We start from the raw sequence: 14,159 nt of genomic DNA, 5'->3' as shown, positions 1-14,159 counted from the left end.
AACACCTTCGGCGAGCACAACTCCGGCAGACCGCTTGAATTCTCGCCGCCGAACGTTGAAGCTGCCATGGCGTCAGTTACGTCCCTGGGCGTGCATGAGCCTGTTGGCCTGCGGCACGCCATTGAGCAGGAAATCCTCCCCGCAGCGCCTCATCCGTCGACTTATACCTGGGACGTTATCACCACATTCGAGGATGGTGTCGAGTGTGAGGACGAGCTGCTCACAACGCCATCTTGTGTTATATGGTCACGAGGAGGTCTGTTCCGAAAAAGTTTCCGATTCGACGCCGACAAGGAACCTGTCACGCAAGCGCTGCTCGCATACTTTCCTGCCTCTGCCGACTGCCCAACGTCCTCAACCCGATCCTCCACTTCATCTTCCTTGTCGTCAACTCCTCGACCGACACGCTCAAGAACACCTCAGGGCAGAGTCCCCCTCTCGCGAGCCCTTGTCGTTTTTCTTAGGTCTCAAGCCCACATCTACTTCCTCTCCGGCACCAGCCATGTCGTTCACATGCCGTTTGAGGTCGAGTCGGCTTGCGCCGCTCCGGTTGGCGTCATCATCCAGCGCAAAATTCGTGCCGAGAGCGTATCAGTACCTCTGCGATTGCCCAAAGTGCCTCCCGCCTCGTTCGTCTCGTCACAGCTTCCTCCCTTCCGTCGCAACCATGGGCACGGCCTCACCGAATTTTCCACAGAAGGGCTAGGGAATCCAAAGGTCTTGCCTTTGCGACTGAGCTTGACACTTGAAAACCTGACACAGGTCCCAGTTGACTCAAGTGAAAGCCATTGGCCGCGCTTGGTTTGTTTGACAGACCCCTTGCTGGAGCTTGGCCTGGTTGTCACCCGTCCCGAGACCCGGGCAGGCGGCAAGCCACCAAGAGGTTCATCTGGCTCAACGTTCCTCGCACGGTCTGAAGAGATCTTACACGTTGAATCCGTCTCCATCCCGCGCATCCACCCGGCCGGACCCGCTAAGCTCACCATTGCCGTCACGGTCAATCGGGAGTCCAACATGTACACCGTCTGGCGCCTCTCGTATCTTGAGAATGAGGACCCATTTCTTGGGACCCAAAAGAAGTCCAAGCCCAAGTTGTCTCGCCGCCGAAGCTCCATGGCTCCAGGCCTCGCGAGTGGCGGTACCACCCCGGTGCACTCATCAACGAGAGAAAGTTTCGGCGGCGCTCTGCCGGGGAAGAAGACGCGAAAGAGCGTCAAGATTGATAAGGGGTCCAAGGCGGAGGACGATAAAAAGGCGCTGGAGAAGGCCCTAAGCTCCCTGGTCGATGTTGAGAAAGGCAATGAGAGGAGGCAGTCGCGCCGTGTAAGCTCTTTGCTTGCCCGAGCTGATCTATCTGCCTCGCAGGATCGATCAACCTTCGCGGAGCAGTCGATGCATGGTGGACATGGCACCAGGCGAGCGGAGTCCCATGGCAGCCATCGCCTGCGCCTCAGTAGCGGATATGGAGGGACGAGCTTTGGCGCCACTTTCAACTACAACCGCATCACAAACTTGCCAGAGAATCCCCCTGTCGATAACCTGCTAGAGGAGTTGCGAGCTGGGGGCGACTTCGAAGGGTTCCATAATATGGGGCTCGACGATCATGAGTTCGACGGCCTCCAGCACGAAATCCTCTTCACCAAGATCCAGAGCGTTACCATGGACACGGCGAACCTTCGCTACTCCATGTCTGACAAGCCGGCTCGGACGCAAGCCAAAGTGTTCATTCTTTGCGGCCCGCCAACAGCAACCGACACGCAGGGCAGAACGCTGATTCTGATTGCCATTCAGGACCCCCTCGACAAAAGGCTGCAGCTCCTGACGCTGCACGTTGAGCCGCTCAGCGACCCAATCCCAACTAAGGGCAACACCAAGCAGCCATTCAACCACGGAGACTTGAGCATCACTGCTGGTGAACCTAGGAGAGTTCAAAGCGTTGTAGACTCGTGCAAAGTATCAGACGGGAACGAGGCCATCTTGGTCTTGTCCGAGGACAGCACCGGAGGGCGGGAACTAAGCCTGCAGTCACCATGGGGCAAGGTCACTACTCTCTCATTGCCTCCCCTTTTCCTCGAGAACCCCGGCAGCCTCGAATTTAACGGAAGCTACCATGACCACCAAGCGCCTGAAAGACCGCCACCGGCCGTCAATGTGGCTGGCGCCCAGATCGACTCCATATGCCATACGAACTCTCGTGGTCTTGTCCACCTACGCGACAAGGAGGGCAACTATCACCGCATCCTTATCCAGCTACAACCCCGGTGTTCTCAAGTCCGTAAAGTTTTAGATGCCTGCCGAAGTGTTCTTCACGCGTCCCACGCAGACAAGATCGTTGCTGGGTGGTGGCATATCATGCGCTGGCTACGCGATACGGTCCGGCTTTCTCTCCACCACCCCCTCGCCAACATGGAATGGTCTGCTGCCGTAATCCTCTTGCTGGCCAGCTTCCTTGCGTTGGGTCATACTAGCGAAACGTCGCTTCGGACTCTTGCCAGCGAGGCGACGAAGCCGTTCGCGACCAACGAATGGGATGTGATGATGCTCCGCGAGGCACCAAATTCGTTGGGTTTCCCACCGTGGCTGCTCAGCAAAGCATGGCAGTATGTGCTGGATACACCTCCTGGTGTGTCAGATGATCACAACGGCAGCCTTTGGCCATCAGACGGTTTCATCGCGTTCCATGTATCTCTTGCAAAGCGGTGGATGGCTTCAGCTGGCGGGATTGCAGCATTCGGCTTTGAAGGGTACCTTCCCACCGCTTTAAATCGGTGTGGAGAGCCACGGAACACAGCCGCTTGGAGTATGCTTCTCTCACTTCACCTCTTGGCGGAGGAAGAGAAGCTCAATATCTCATCCGCTGAGGTCGTTTCTCCGGGTCCCACAGATCTCAAGGCAGTCCTCTACCAGCTGGTGAAGTGGCTCAGGTGGCGTCGGTACGAGGCTGTGTATTCTTTGGAGACGCAATTTGAGCCTTCTGCCATTCAAGAGTTGGGTACGGCGTTTTCCCAATCCATCAGACCATATCGTCGCGTTATAAGAGATGCTAATCGGCATTTAGGTACATTCTCCCTTCCTGACCTTCCAGAACCTCCCTCCGAGTACTGCGCTTTAGCTTGGATCCATGGCCGGCTTGTCTCATCGCATGGTGCCGACTACCCAACGTTGTCGGAGCTCTACATGACTGCTACCCGAGACCCTCTGGGAGGGAGACTTCGAGGTCATCTCTGGGAGAGTCTGATACCCCGCACACTTATGTTCAGCCGGTTGTTTGACCGCTTCTCCTCGGTCACCAACCGATTTGATGCGGTTGTGGCCATGCATGAGTGTGGCTTCTGTCCTCGTGTTCTTGAGACTCTACCTGAGTCTGTCCTCACGCCACTCCAAGATCTGATCTCTGCTTGTCAAGCAGACCCTCCACCGTCATGGTCTAAAGATTTGCTGGCACTGGTGGGTCGTCCGGATGTCAGTGGCGCATTGCGGCCGGACAAGACATGGCGCGTCCTGGGTCCCAGCAGCAGCACAGTAGGTTCCTTCCTCAACATTATCCATCTTACGCGTGTTTCTCACCTCTTTCTACCAGGTGCCTTCACATAAGGCAAAATGGGATGTAAGGATGCTATGCCAGGATGTCGACTGGGTCGACAATCTCGTTGAAGACGCTGGCGCCGCAGAACGTCAGGCCGTTGTGCAGTCCCTCTTCAGGGAAGATCGGAGGCTCGGGGAAGCACATAATCTCCTGTCGACTACCAAGCCGCGAGTTGTGCGACTTGACCCGAGCCCTGAGTGGACAGAAGCTGAATACTTGGAGAAGCAAAAAGAGCTCGTCGCGACGGTGGCTACCAGCACGCTGGCGATCCCCGCAGGCCGGGGCCTTCTCTACTTCGGACTGAGATACCCCATCCTCACCCAGAAGTATCATGTCAGCGGGTTTAACCTCGCTTGCATTGTCCAGCCCGTCAATAATACGGTGAGCGTCGACAAAAGCATGTTCTCGGAGGAGAAGATCAATTGGGCGTTTTTCCACCTCGGAGTTGCCGGTGGGTTGGCCATCTCACCTCAGGCCAAGGGCATCGACACTTCGTGGATTCTGTACAACAAGCCGGGTCAGGATCTCAGCAACCGCCATGCTGGCTTCCTGTTGGCACTCGGCCTCAACGGTCATCTCAAGTCGGTTGCTCGGTGGGTGGCGTTTAAGTACCTCACCCCCAAACACACCATGACGACCATCGGCCTCCTTCTCGGCCTGGCCGCGTCTCACATCGGCACCATGGATGCGCTCATGACGCGCCTGCTTTCTGTCCACGTCACCCGCATGTTGCCTCGCGGCGCGGCTGATCTGAACCTCTCAACCGCTACCCAGACTAGTGGCCTCATGGGTATCGGCCTCGTGTTTTGCAACAGCCAGCATCGCCGTATGAGCGAGATCATGCTCTCCGAGATAGAGCACTTGGGGAGCGATGCGGAGGAAGAGGAGAGTGCGGTCCGAGATGAGAGCTACCGGCTTGCTGCCGGGTTTGCCCTCGGGCTGATCAATCTCGGGAAGGGGGGCGACCTCAGGGGTTTGAGAGACATGCAACTGACAGAGAAGTTGCTCACCCTGGCAACAGCGACCAAGCGGATGGAACTGGTCAACGTCCTCGACTGGTCAGCTGCCGGTGCTGTCGTCGCCATTGCCCTCATCTATCTCAAGTCTGAAGATGCCATTGTCGCCCGCAAGATTGACGTTCCGGACTCGATCTTACAATTTGACTATGTTCGGCCAGACATCCTACTGCTGCGAACCGTCGCAAAACACCTCATCCTTTGGAGTGGCATCAGTCCCACACTGGAGTGGATAGTCAACGGACTCCCCCCTGAATACCGTGGCCGGCACACGCTCACCGAAGTGACTAAGCTGCAGAGTCGCGATCTCCCATTCTTCTCCATTCTCGCTGGCCTTTGCTTTGCTCTTGGCCTCCGATTCGCAGGGTCAGCCAATGTCAAGGTGCGAGACCTGCTCGTCCACTACCTGGATCAGTTCATCCGCATCGTGCGGATTCCCACAACCAACTATGACAGTGAGCTGTCTCGAAACAACGCTTGCATGTGCATGGATTTGGTGGCGCTGTCGGCTGCTATGGTTATGGCGGGAACCGGAGATATCATAGTGCTCCGCCGCCTCAGGGCACTCCACGGGAGGAATGATCCGAACACATCCTATGGGAGCCACCTGGCAGCTCATCTCGCCATCGGCGCTTTGTTCTTAGGCTCGGGTACAGCCACGTTTGGCACCAGCGACCTTGCTGTCGCGGCGCTTTTGATCGCCTTCTACCCCTTGTTCCCCGCGACCGTTCAGGACAATCGGTCTCACCTCCAAGCCTTCCGGCACTTCTGGGTCCTTGCCACGGAGCCACGCTGCCTCGTCACCAAGGACCTTATCACCGACAAGCCCCTCAACGTGCCCATCCTCATCCATCTCAAGCCAGGTTCACCCTCCGCCGTCGCCTCAGGCTCCCCGTCCACCACCGACTCGTCCGATACAGATCCCGTCACCATCCGTCGCCAGACCCCCTGCCTTCTTCCGCCACTCGATGACATTTCCCGGGTCGAGACAGACGCAAAGTCATTGGGATACTGGGACCTATGCCTGGACTTTGCCCAGTCGCCGCGCCTCAAGGACGACTTCCAGACCAACCAGACCGTCTACCTCCGCAGGCGGCCGGCCGACGAGGACACCTTCCCTGCGACGCTGCGGGCTCTGTCAGCTCGCTCTGGCATCGCGGGAATCGCGCCGCTTGCCAACGGCCAGGTGGACGGCGATGCAAACCGCGAAGCGCCGCTCGAATGGCTCCTCGACCTCGGCTCCCTTGGAGCTACCCTATCGCGGGTCGAGCGAGATATGGTGCTGGATCCCTTCGGAATTACTGGCGGCGTGGGTCAGGGCGAAGGTGCCAGCACGGCGGTGGACGCGCGGCTCGCGCTGCGCGCCCGTCTTGACGAAGCAGCAGGGTGGTCGCGAGATTGGCTGCTCGGACTCAGGCTGCTGTTTGAGTGGGCCGAGAAGAGAGGGATATTCGCGCGGGCCGGGACTTCGCCGCTGGACAACACTAACAAGCCGGAGGACGTCGTGCCCGGCAGTGTTGGAGGCAAGGATAAAAAAGGCAAGGGGAAGGCAAAGAAGACAGGACCGGCGAGAGGGAGGAAGAAGGTTTCCCTTGACATGGCTCCTCCCCAGGTGGATGAGGAGGAGCATGGCCAGAGTGATGTCAAAAGAGCGGCGGGGCCATGGTGGCTGGCGGACAGTGCTATTGATGAACTGAAGGGGACCTTGTGGCTTGCTAACCTCGACGATTAAATGTGGAGACCTTGAGTAGAGCCGAAACAGACGAAATAATATTCTGCATTTTCGATTCCCTTCGCGTTCTCTCGTCTCCACAATGCTTTGTTCAGGGGATATCTGATACATGGCGTCAATCGCACGTTACTCTTCTCCTTGAACATGACTACTCGTACATATCTACTATATGGTGTCATTGACCTCTTTATCAAATTACCAACCCTTCGCCATCGATTTGGCAGCGTTCAGGGGTTACCATATCCCCAATGTCGTCGCGTGCTTCTGGCCATTAGTGTATCGGAGTCATTGCCCTTTCACTCTTAAGTATCAACTTGAATCAAGACAACTTCTCAAGCGAAGGCCATTCACGAGCGCGTCCTTTACCTGTTGCCATTTTGATGTATCCCCTAGGTATAAAGTACATCGCTCTAGCTTGTCCCTCCCATTCCTCCCCCTCCACCCAAGTTCCCTGCGATGTCGGTTGTGGTGACCGCCCAACCTGGTTGCCCATGCACCAGATCCCTATTCATCGACCAGCACCGTCCCGCAATCATGTCGGGGCGCCTGCACCTCGCGGGATCGCCCACAGTTTATCGCACCATCCCCCTACCAAGCGTTGTGTGTCCCATGTCTGCCGAACCCAATTAAGCGCCTGCCATTCCGCTGCTGAGTCCCTGATGCCGCGATTCGTTGATCCTACTTTCCAACCGCCGCGCTCAGAACTTGAGTCCTGAAGAAGCCACCCTTTGTCTTCTCAATGACCTGCTGGTAGACGGAGCTTGGTGGATGATTCATGACAACTGTGCCCTCCGCATAATCGATCTTGGCATCGAGCCTCGTGTCCCGGATGAGGTTGACAATCCACTTTTCGGCCGCGTCGGCACTCAATCCCAGGCGGGCGCTGAGGTCCTTGAGCGAGATACGAGCGTGGATCTTACAGTAGCTCTCGAAGATGAGATGGCGGGCCGAGTCAACGAAGTCGTCGGCGTGAGCAACCAGGAAGAAGTCGCTGCGCAGGACCTCCTCCGCCTGCACCAGTTGCCGCTGCGAATCCTCAAAGTCGAAGTCGATATACAGGGCGTGGACAAACTTGGTGACGGGGTCTTCGTACTCGTAGGCCTCTTGCTTGACGATCCGAACGATATCCTTCATTTGCTTCTGATGGACGCCTGGGTTCTTCGCGCGGCCACGGTTTGTGATGACGGCAACAACCAGGTAGCGCAAGATCCAAGGGCAGTTGGCCTGAATGGTGTTGATGAATCCGGGGCTGAAGAGCATGTCGAGGATGGGTTCGCGGGCCTTCTCGAAGTTGAACAAGGGGAACAGAGCCCAGTGGGTAAGGGCCGTACGATGCTGCAGCTGCGCTAGCGGGTTCTGTGCCAGCCTCGTATCGATGGCCTCGCGAACTTTGTGCAGCTCCTCCATTGTAGATTCCCAGTTCATCGTGAGAATCTCGCAAGCCAGACGGCCCCAAGTGGCCCACACAACCTTGTCGTTATCGGTCGAAAGAATGCGGAACTTGTAGAGCACGTCAGAAGCATCGGCGTAACTGCCACAGCTGTAGTGGAGGTGTCCGAGGTCGTAGAGTGCGTTCACCATTTCGATGGTAACCTATTGTTGCCCGACTTGTCAGCCTTCCTCCGCCAGATGCCACAGCACCAAAGCACCATATGCCACCATGCGCTCCTTACCTTATGTGTCCCCTTCAGATACTCCAGGTTGGCCACCTTGTCACTCCTGAGGTTGTTGACGACGTCGTCCATCGCAAGCAGCTCGATGATCTTCTGGGTCTCCTGCTCAAGCTTCTGCAGTTGGCTGAAGACCTTCTGCTTCTTCTCCGCATACTCGGCGGGTGGCTCCTTCAGACCCTCGAGCTCGCAATGGAGGTTGGCGATGTAGTCGGCCATGTTGGACGTCTTGAGCAGGGCGAACTTGGCCTGAGTGATCTCGCGGGCCTTCGCCTCATCCTTGATGTTGCCCGTCTCCTCGTCGACTAATTGGCTGGCGCTGAACTCAAGAAGGGGGAAGATCAAATGACGATCGAGATGGGGCGCGAGCTTTGGCAGGAGGTCGTAGTCGGCCGGCGACGTGTCGCCGTTGGTGGGGGATACGGAACCCATTGTTGCAACGGCGAGGGCGTACTTCTTTTCGTGGACGGAGGTCGGTGACGTCAAAGAAAATGTCGGCAGATCGTAAGTTGACCCGGAAAGGGGGTTCTCTGGGTAAACTATGGATTGGGACGAAGGGAGGAACGGGGTGTCGGGACGCTCAGACCAGGACGCCGCAAATAGATGCCGCTGGCAAATTTACGTCGAGAACCGTGAGGTTGGAGACCTGTGATGGTTTGGTGGGGTCGAAAATTGGGAAATGCTGAATGCGGTGGGAGGCGCTGAAGGCAGGACCCACTATGCAGCCCCTCTTGGCAGCTCTTTGGTGCTTTGGTCAGGTGATATGCCAAGCCCTGGAGAGACAGCGGATTCGCCCATGCTGGAATAGGCAAGCGGTCAAGAATCTCGAAACCTCAAAGCCTCGAGGAAAGACAAAAGCAGCGTTGAAAGACAGAACGTCAATCGCAGCGCCGGCGGAGCGAACCAGCGAACCTGACACAACCATTACAATGATTCGACCAGCGAACTTACTACGGCTCTTTGCCGGCCCAATCCGGGCCCGGCCGGTCCAAACCGCCCCAACCGCACTCCTTGCAAGAAGATTCCTCGAAACACAAACCACATCTCCGGCGCCGACACCACAACCTCCGATAAATATTTCCAGCTCCGAGACTTCGCCAAGCTCAGCATCGGCCTCTGAAGCTTCTACGACAGAATCTCGATTCTCACCCTCCTCCAAAAGCTCACAATCTCCATCATCCTCGTCCACCCTCCCGAGTTCCAGCCCCTCCCCCGCTCGCACGAGGCCAGCGCTGCCCTACTATGTTGGCCGCACGGCGTCGAACGAGCTTGCTGTGTACCATTTGGCCAAGAGGGGCGGCAATAAGAAGCTTACCACCGTCAAGAAGGTTGAGGGCGACAGGGCCAAATTCCGAGCAGCACTGGCGGCGGCCCTACATCTCAAGGAGAAAGAGGTCGTGATCAACAGCGTGACCGGCCACATCATCGTTCCGGTGAGTAGCTCAGCTCTGTTCGTGTTTCTGCGCAAGAGAAGGCAGGTGACTGACATCCTTGGACAGGGTCATCGCAAGGCTGAGGTGCAGAAATGGTTGGCAGATCAAGGGTTTTGAGGATACTGATATCTGGGAGCATTGCTCGAGTTGGGGAGCAACCTTCGCAGACATGTTCGCAAAGAAGCACACCGGAGAATTTGCGTGTATGATGACACATAGAAGGATTGCGGGACCTGACGTAGATCCTCACCGTCAGGAGAATCCTGTACATGGGCTGCAGGTCCCTCAGTGTACTAATAGATCTGTACAAATGTATCCCAAAGTCCATGAGGCAATGACCGAGGACGCCAGGATCGTAAGCAAGACATCTCCGCTACAGCAAAGAAGTGATATATTTCACAAGCCATAAAACCAAGAACCCAACATGATAGCCACAGCAACCTATATCACAGCCATCCCAGTCTATTCATTCCGCCCAACCCCCCTTCCAAATAGTACAGCTTGCACAGGGCAATGACGGAGAGGGAGTGAGGGAAATCCATCCAGAAATAAAGCTGCTTGACGGCTTGATCAAACAATCCCGACGCTGCCGCCGTCTATTGCACATACAAGACATCCATCGCTACCCAACCAAATCGCAACGCCCGACACCAGGAAACCTCCCGCCAACATGCTCATCATATCCGCTTCCTAAGACTTTTTTCCGCCAAATTCGCGTATTCGACCAGGTTCGCCAAGATGCCGCCGCTACCCCATTCTTGCGCTTGCATTTGCAGCACCGCCAGCACACTCTCCCGAGATGGCAGGGCTTCAGGTGGTACACGAGCCTCCCCGGAAGGATCCGTGGGATCCAGTGCTTTCTCAGTCAGCTGCTTGAGAATGCTGACGGCAAGCCCGATCATGTACACCAAATCCGGATCCCGCTTAGGCTGTCCGCGTGCTTGGCCACCCGGTCTCACCACTGAGATCTCATACTGTTGACTCAGTTTCTGGGCAAGAGCGAACAAGTTCTGCGCAAACCCATGCCCTGACGAGAGCCACGCCCGAGTCACGCCGGTGTCGGGCCCTGGCGCCAAGCTGGCGAGAATATTGGCAGCGAGAAGGCCTTGCATCAAGAGGGGTTTCCGGGCCTCGACCAAAGGTGGGAGATTGACAGGCCGGAAGTCCTTCATATGGTCAGGGACGGCGCACACCGCAAGCGCAAACGCGCGCGTGAGCAACTCGCATGGTGGCGACGTGTTGATGCTCGAGTCAGCAGCAAAGATGTTCTTGTAATGCGTCCGGTTTGGCTCGTCCCGCGCAAGTAGCTTGGCGAGAGCGTCGACCGCATGAGGCAAGTATTGGTGCAACGCCGGGTCGTACGCCGCGAACCAGAGCTTGCCGTCCGACACAGTTGGGCCTGGTGTTGGAGCGAATGCGAGAAGAAGTTGCAACAGACAGAAAGCCTGTTCCCGCCCAGGAATCTCGACTGAGCCGGCAATGTTGGACAGGAGTGTGATAAGGTCCTTCATCAAGTCCAAGGTGTCCAAGTTTGTGCGGAGGAGCAGTTCTCGTGTGCCCAGGTACCTAATCAGGACACAGATGAATTTGATCACTTGCTCATCCGCGAGGACGGCTTGGTTTTCTTCGCGCCATGACAGGTTGCGCAGGATCGTCGTGATGCAGACAAGTCGGTCGACAGCGCGCTCTAGCTCATACTCGAGAGACCCAAAGACGGGCACATTCCGCAGTCTGAGCCTGTCAACACGGCACGCGCGAACCACTTCTTCGTATGGAGTAATTGTGATCTCATTGGACGCCTCCTCGGAATTCTCCACAAGCAGGTCCATCTGTTCTTCGGCACATTCGATGAGCGCATCGACTAACTCGTCGCAATGCCGGAGGTCGATCTGTGGAATGGGCACGGGCTGTGTCGGATTGACAAAGTGGTAATCATTCGATGTCAGCGACGCGAGCGTGTCGAGGGCCAGCCGGACCTCGCCATGAATGCCACTTTGTATGCTCTTCGTAAGGGCGTGAATGTCGACGTTGCCGAAATCCGTCGGAAGGGGGACGTCAATCTTGGATCGTTGTATGGTGTCACCAATCTTCCACATAGCATGTACGTCGAGGCCGCCGAACGTGGTCAATTCCCGGGAGCAAGGCATGTACTCGTCGGGATTCGTGGCAAAGGGGGCAGGAAACTTGAGAGCGCCAGCCGCATCATCCGTCATGCCATGCCCTTCGGGATGCGAAGCGCCTGGCAGCGGAGTCACGCCTGCTTTGCTCTGAGCTGGAGAAGGAATGGGGAACTCGTCGCCTGTCGGGGTTCCTTGCACAGTTCTCGAGAGGCTATTGCGGGAATGTCCCGGAGTGGCAAGCTGCGGTGCTTGTGACGGAGACGCCGTGGCAAAGCCGTTGACTCCGGGCTGCTGCTGTCCTGGAGGCTTGACAGGGGATTGCATCTGACCTGGGAGTTGACCCTGCTGGCCAGGTTGAATCATCTGCGGAGGCACCGGTCCTGGCGCCACGCCCTTGGTTGGTGTTCCCTGAGCGTTGGCCATGGCCCCCTGCTGTTGCATGCGCATCTTCTGTTGGGTCGTCCAAAGCTCCTCATACTTGAGAAGGTTCCGCTCGTAAACATTCTTGAGTTGCTGCGCGGCCGAGGGGATCTGCTGAGGCGCGAAGCCCATGACTTGAGCGACCTGGACCCAGGCATTGGACTGTGTCGCATTGCGCCAACCCCCCATCTTCGTGTAAACGATCTGGAACAAGTTGTAGAGCGCGATGGGGCGGCCTTCGACGACGGGGTTCGAATCCAAAGGCAGTCCCTTCGAATGCATGAATGCGCTCAGGTGCTTCATAAACTGCTCCGGAGGCGGAAGTCGTATCATAGGCTGCTGAGGGCCACCTTGCTGCGGTCTCATTCCAGGTTGTGGCATCTGGCCGTTGGGGGCACCGGGTCTCGCGGCCATCATATTCCGAGCTTGCGCTTGTGCTTGCGCCTGAGCCTGCGCTTGAGCTTGGCCCTGTTGGGGAGGCACTTGCGGGGGTTGGCCTTGGACGGGCATTGTCGCCTGTTGGCCCTGGAGCATGTTTGGAGCACCCATTTGCTGCATCTGCATGTTTGCCCGCTGCGCTTGCTGTTGTAATTGCATCTGATAGATCAGCTTTTGCTGTTCAAGGGCATTGCGCGGCGGGCCCATGGCTTGTGGGAACATCATGTTGCCCATCTGCCCAGGTATCTGGCCGGGCATCTGTCCTGGCATTTGACTGGGCATCTGGCCTGGCATCTGCCCGGGGATTTGACCTGGGAGCTGGCCGGGCATGGGGACGCCGAGCTGGCCCGGTACCTGCCCGCCCATCTGCCCAGCCATTTGCCCGGGGATCTGAGCTTGCATCATCGGGCCCCCCATCTGGCCCATCTGGCCTAGTTGCTGCATCTGTTGTATCTGCTGCATTTGCTGCATCTGCATTTGCTGCATCTGGGGCGGGAGCTGCCCCATGGGCATCTGTGACATCATTTGGCCGGGCATCGGGTTTGGCGACGGGGACGGACGGACAGGTGATTGCGTGGCCGCAAACTGCGGGTTGAAGTTTTGCGCAAAGGCGGTTTGCTGCATAAATGACTGCGGCGCGCTCCCAGGTTCCGAGGACACGGGGGACTGCTGGGGGAACTGTTGCGCTGCGGGCGAAAACGGGTGCGGCGAGCTCGACGCGACCCTCTGGGGCACGGCGCCCGGGCGCATTTGGTTGGCCATGATGGGCGACGGCGTCGCGTTTGCGGATCCGTTCGGTTGGAGGTGCGGATATGGCGATGGCTGGCCAGAGCCTTGCTGTTGCGGCATCCCGGGCTGGGGGAAGCCCTGGAACGCGTTTTGTTGCGGCGTCTCGGCTCGAGAGGTGGGCGGCATGCCGGGCGCGGGGCGAGGCGACTGAGTCACGCTGTCTTCCCTCGGCCTCGGACGCTTCGAGGGGACGACCGAGTTTGTTTGATACATGGGATTCGGGAAGGAGGGCGATGGGTTTCGCATGGGGCCGGGGCCGTTGGGCATGACCATCTGCTGCGAGTTGGCGAACTGGGCATTGAGTTGAGCGGGGTTACCCATGAAGGCAGACGGGTCAATCATGGCGCCGGCCACGGCAGAGGGATCGGTGATGTGAGGGAAGCCGTTGCCATTGTGGTTGGGGACAGCGGCCTCGTTGATCCAGGAGCTCATGTCGGTCGGAGGGTGAGGGCGGCGGCGGCAATGGTCGCGCCCATCAGCTGGAAAAATCCTTCGCGGCGGCGGTTAGCGACAACAATGCTCGTGAAGAGGATGAGCTGCCGATTGGAAAAACGATAAAATTAAGATGGGTAGGGGTGTCGCGACGGCTTGTCGCGATGGAGTAGGCGCGCGTCGCGGTTCCAGATTGTGTCGGGGGAGTGGCAGTTGTGCAGTGGTTCAACGGGGCAAAGACGGGTTTCTGGGCTTGGGGCGCTGGTCCGGGCTTGGTGCGCCGCCTGCTGCGCCCAGCTTTCCATCGACCCCGGTCGAGGGGCGCGGTTGGTTGGACCCACTCTTTTGCTCAGCACAGAGCCAGCCAAGGAGAGAGGAGGATGGGAACCTTGGAACAGAGCCTTTTGTCGCGTGGCGCCGCAGATGGAAAGAAAACAAACTGCGAGAAGAGAAAATTAAACAAAAAAATGTGAAAAAAAAATAAAATAAAAAATAAAGTAAAAGATTAAACCATGCAAAAGGG

General features: G+C 57.4%; 5 protein-coding genes across 5 annotated transcripts; 3 read left to right on the top strand and 2 right to left on the bottom strand.

Annotated features, from left to right (window-relative positions):
- Window positions 1-66: 66 nt before the first annotated feature.
- Window positions 67-6,334, top strand: VTJ04DRAFT_5709 (uncharacterized protein; the record flags this gene model as incomplete). Its single annotated transcript, XM_069363853.1, has 3 exons — window positions 67-2,992; window positions 3,059-3,522; window positions 3,581-6,334. The coding sequence occupies 3 exons, from the start codon at window positions 67-69 to the stop codon at window positions 6,332-6,334; spliced, it is 6,144 nt and encodes a 2,047-aa protein (XP_069217738.1).
- Window positions 6,335-6,503: 169 nt separating this feature from the next.
- On the top strand, window positions 6,504-6,964 carry VTJ04DRAFT_5708 (uncharacterized protein; the record flags this gene model as incomplete). The annotated part of the gene is made up of 2 exons (XM_069363852.1): window positions 6,504-6,608; window positions 6,749-6,964. The coding sequence occupies 2 exons, from the start codon at window positions 6,504-6,506 to the stop codon at window positions 6,962-6,964; spliced, it is 321 nt and encodes a 106-aa protein (XP_069217737.1).
- A 48-nt stretch (window positions 6,965-7,012) lies between these two features.
- Window positions 7,013-8,436, bottom strand: VTJ04DRAFT_5707 (uncharacterized protein; the record flags this gene model as incomplete). The annotated part of the gene is made up of 2 exons (XM_069363851.1): window positions 7,013-7,927; window positions 8,008-8,436. 2 exons carry the CDS (start codon window positions 8,434-8,436, stop codon window positions 7,013-7,015), a joined length of 1,344 nt encoding a protein of 447 aa, XP_069217736.1.
- A 497-nt stretch (window positions 8,437-8,933) lies between these two features.
- On the top strand, window positions 8,934-9,554 carry VTJ04DRAFT_5706 (mitochondrial 54S ribosomal protein mL49; the record flags this gene model as incomplete). Its single annotated transcript, XM_069363850.1, has 2 exons — window positions 8,934-9,437; window positions 9,504-9,554. The coding sequence occupies 2 exons, from the start codon at window positions 8,934-8,936 to the stop codon at window positions 9,552-9,554; spliced, it is 555 nt and encodes a 184-aa protein (XP_069217735.1).
- Window positions 9,555-10,114: 560 nt separating this feature from the next.
- Window positions 10,115-13,636, bottom strand: VTJ04DRAFT_5705 (uncharacterized protein; the record flags this gene model as incomplete). The annotated part of the gene is made up of 1 exon (XM_069363849.1): window positions 10,115-13,636. One exon carries the CDS (start codon window positions 13,634-13,636, stop codon window positions 10,115-10,117), a length of 3,522 nt encoding a protein of 1,173 aa, XP_069217734.1.
- Between the last annotated feature and the right edge of the window lie 523 nt (window positions 13,637-14,159).

This window comes from Mycothermus thermophilus (genome assembly GCF_041956435.1).
Source record: "Mycothermus thermophilus strain CBS 625.91 unplaced genomic scaffold VTJ04scaffold_4, whole genome shotgun sequence".
NCBI lineage: Eukaryota > Fungi > Ascomycota > Sordariomycetes > Sordariales > Chaetomiaceae > Mycothermus > Mycothermus thermophilus.
The sequence above is the reverse complement of the archived record's forward strand: the minus strand, read 5'-3'. Positions and strand labels throughout refer to the sequence as shown.